Below are 3,049 nucleotides of genomic sequence, written 5' to 3'. Positions count from 1 at the left end.
AAATTGTCTGTAGTGGGAACTGGTGTTGCTGGTCAAACTGGTTTTGTTGGTCTTACTCACGGCAGGACAGAGCTACCAGGAAGTTGGGGGCAGTTGTCCCAGTACATAAACTGGTGTGACTGGGAGAACTGGGTCTGTGACCTCAATGTACGTCATCTGAGAGCTACCTGGGGTGTCTGGGTTAGTCGTGAACTGGTGTTACTGGGAACACTGGGTTTGTTTGGTCTGTATAGTTAATGTAGTGGTTATTGGGGGGTCTGGGCCACTCGTGAACTGGTGTTACTGGGAGCACTGGATCTTTTTGGTGTGTGTAGATCATTTAATAGTTACTGGAGGGTCGGGGCTGCACGTGAACTGGTGTTACTGGGAGTACTGGGCCTGTTTAGTATATATAGTTAAATTAGTGCCTACTGGACAGTCTGGTCTGCTCCTGAGCTGGTATTACTGGAAGCACTGGGTTTCTTTGGTCTCTGTAGTTCATGTAATGGTTGTTGGGGGGTCTGGGCCGCTCATGAACTGGTGTTACTGGGAGCACTGGGTCTGTTTGGTTTTAAGTAGTTGATTCAAGGCTTGCAGGGGAGTCTGGGCTGCTCATGAACTGGTGTTACTGGGCGCACTGGGACTATTTGGTCTTAAGTAGTTGATTCAAGGCTTGTAGGGGAGTCTGGGCTGCTTGTGAACTGGTATTACTGGGCGCACTGGTCCTGTTTATATAGTTCATTTAATGACTACTGGAGTGTCTGGGCCGCTCATGTACTGGTATTACTGGGAGCACTGGATTTCTTTGGTCTCTATAGTTCATGTAATGGTTGTTGGGGGGTCTGGGCCGCTCATGAACTGGTGTTACTGGGAGCACTGGGTCTGTTTGGTTTTAAGTAGTTGATTCAAGGCTTGCAGGGGAGTCTGGGCTGCTCATGAACTGGTGTTACTGGGCGCACTGGGACTATTTGGTCTTAAGTAGTTGATTCAAGGCTTGCAGAGAAGTCTGGGCTGCTCGTGAACTGGTAGTACTGGGCGCACTGGGCCTGTTTCTCTCCATATCAACTTGAGGGCTTGCCTGTGCTGCTCAGGGACCGCTGTAACTGGTGCAACTGGTGTCACTGGTGTCCCTCTCCCCCCCCCAGACATCCGCCTGCGCGTCCGGGCCGAGTTCACGGAGCACGAATCCGCCCTTCGCCGGGGGGTGATGTCGACGCGACCCCGCGGGCCGGGCCGCCAGCTGGACGTGTTTGGTCAGGCCAGTGGGGTCCTGAAGGCCCGAGATTTGGGTTCCATCTTGTGTGACATCAAGTTCTCGGAGCTTTCTTACCTGGATGCTTTTTGGGGGGACTATCTGAACGGGTCCCTCCTGGAGGCCCTGAAAGGGGTGTTCCTGACCGAGGGGCTGCGCCGCGCCGTGGGTCGCGAGGACGTGAGGCTGTTGGTGAGCGTGGACCAGGATGATTATGAAGCTGGGAGGAAACTGTTGTTGAGGGGGAGTCGGGAAGGTTGAGGAGGTGGCAAGGAATGGGTCTTGTTCTTGGGGGGAGGGGTTGGGTGGTGGGTGGAGGGAGATGGTGGGGGAGGTAAACGGGGTGAGATGGAAGAGGTTGTGGGTGAAATGGGGGGATGAGGTGGTTGACAAGATGGGGGACAAGATCGTCAAGATGGGGGACAAGGTGGTGGCCAAGATTGTCAAGATGGGGGGACAAGATGGCTGACAAGATGGGGGACAAGGTAGCCAAGATGAGGGACAAGATAGTGGCCGAGACAGTCAAGATGGTGGGCAAGATGGGGGACAAAGTGGCCAAGATGAGGGACAAGATGGTGGTCAAGACTGGGGAGAAGATGATGGGCAAGATGGCGGATCGTGATGGCCGACAAGACGGGGGGACAAGATGGGGACAGGGTGGTCAAGATGGCCAAGATGGGGGACAAGATGGTGGTCAAGACCGAGGAGAAGATGGTGGCCAAGATCGGGGATGAAATGGAAGAGGTTGTGGCCAAGGACAGGGAGAAGATGGTGGCCAAGATGGTGGTCAAGATGGCCAAGGTGGGGGACAAGATGGTGGCTAAGATCTGGGATGAGATGGAAGAGATCATGGCCAAGATGGTGGTCAAGACTGGAGAGAAGATGATGGACGAGATGGGGGGACAAGATGGCCAACAAGATGGGGGGGCAGGTTGGCCAAGATGGTGGTCAAGATCAGGGATGAGATGGAAGAGGTTGTGGTCAAGATGGTAGTCAAGACTGAGGAGAAGATGGTGGTCAAGATGGGGGGACAAGATGGCTGACAAGGTAGTTAAAATGCATGACAAGATGGTGGCCAAGATGGTGGTCAAGACTGGAGAGAAGACAGTGACCAAGATGGGCAAGATGGGGGGACAAGATGGCTGACAAGATGGGAGACAAGATGGTCAAGATGGGAGAGCAAGTTGGCCAAGATGGTGGTCAAGATCAGGAACGACATGGAAGAGGTCGTGGTCAAGATGGTGGTCAAGACTGGGGAGAAGATGGTGGTCAAGATGGCGGCCAAGATGGGGGGACAAGATGGCTGACAAAGTGGTTAAAATCGGGTCCAAGATGGTGGCCAAGATGGTCAAGATGGTGGCCAAAACTGGGGAGAAGATGGTGGCCAAGATGGTGGTCAAGATGGCGGACAAGATGGGGGGACAAGATGGCTGACAAGGTGGTTAAAATCGGGTCCAAGATGATGGTCAAAATGGTGGTCCCGACTGGGGACAAGATGGTGGCCGAGATTGGGGATGAGATGGAAGACGTGGTGGCCAAGATGGCGGCCAAGACGATGGGCGAGATGGGGGGGCAAGATGGCCGACAAGATGGAGGAGATGGTGGCCAAGATGGAAGAGGTGGTGGCCAAGATGGCGGCCAAGTTGGGGGGCCAAGATGGCCGACAAGATGAGGGGGGACATTTTGGGGTCCCCCCCACTTTATGGACTCAGGAGGGGGTTGGACCCCCCCCAAAATGTGCCCCCCAAAAGGGGGGGTCCGACCCCCCCTCCCCCCCCTGACACCCCCAAAATGGGGGTTGGGCCCCCCCGGGGACCC

At 54.9% G+C, this 3,049-nt stretch overlaps 1 protein-coding gene across 1 annotated transcript; it reads left to right on the top strand.

The window, feature by feature from the left end:
• Positions 1 to 1,124: 1,124 nt before the first annotated feature.
• On the top strand, positions 1,125 to 1,492 carry LOC104398947 (DNA-binding death effector domain-containing protein 2-like; the record flags this gene model as incomplete). The annotated part of the gene is made up of 1 exon (XM_010009108.1): positions 1,125 to 1,492. A coding segment is annotated over one exon (368 nt), but the record flags the coding sequence as incomplete, so codon positions are not given.
• Positions 1,493 to 3,049: the final 1,557 nt, after the last annotated feature.

Source organism: Chaetura pelagica, unplaced genomic scaffold (assembly GCF_000747805.2).
Source record: "Chaetura pelagica isolate M959 unplaced genomic scaffold, ChaPel_1.0 scaffold1240, whole genome shotgun sequence".
NCBI lineage: Eukaryota > Metazoa > Chordata > Aves > Apodiformes > Apodidae > Chaetura > Chaetura pelagica.
This window is presented reverse-complemented; position numbering and strand designations above follow the sequence as displayed.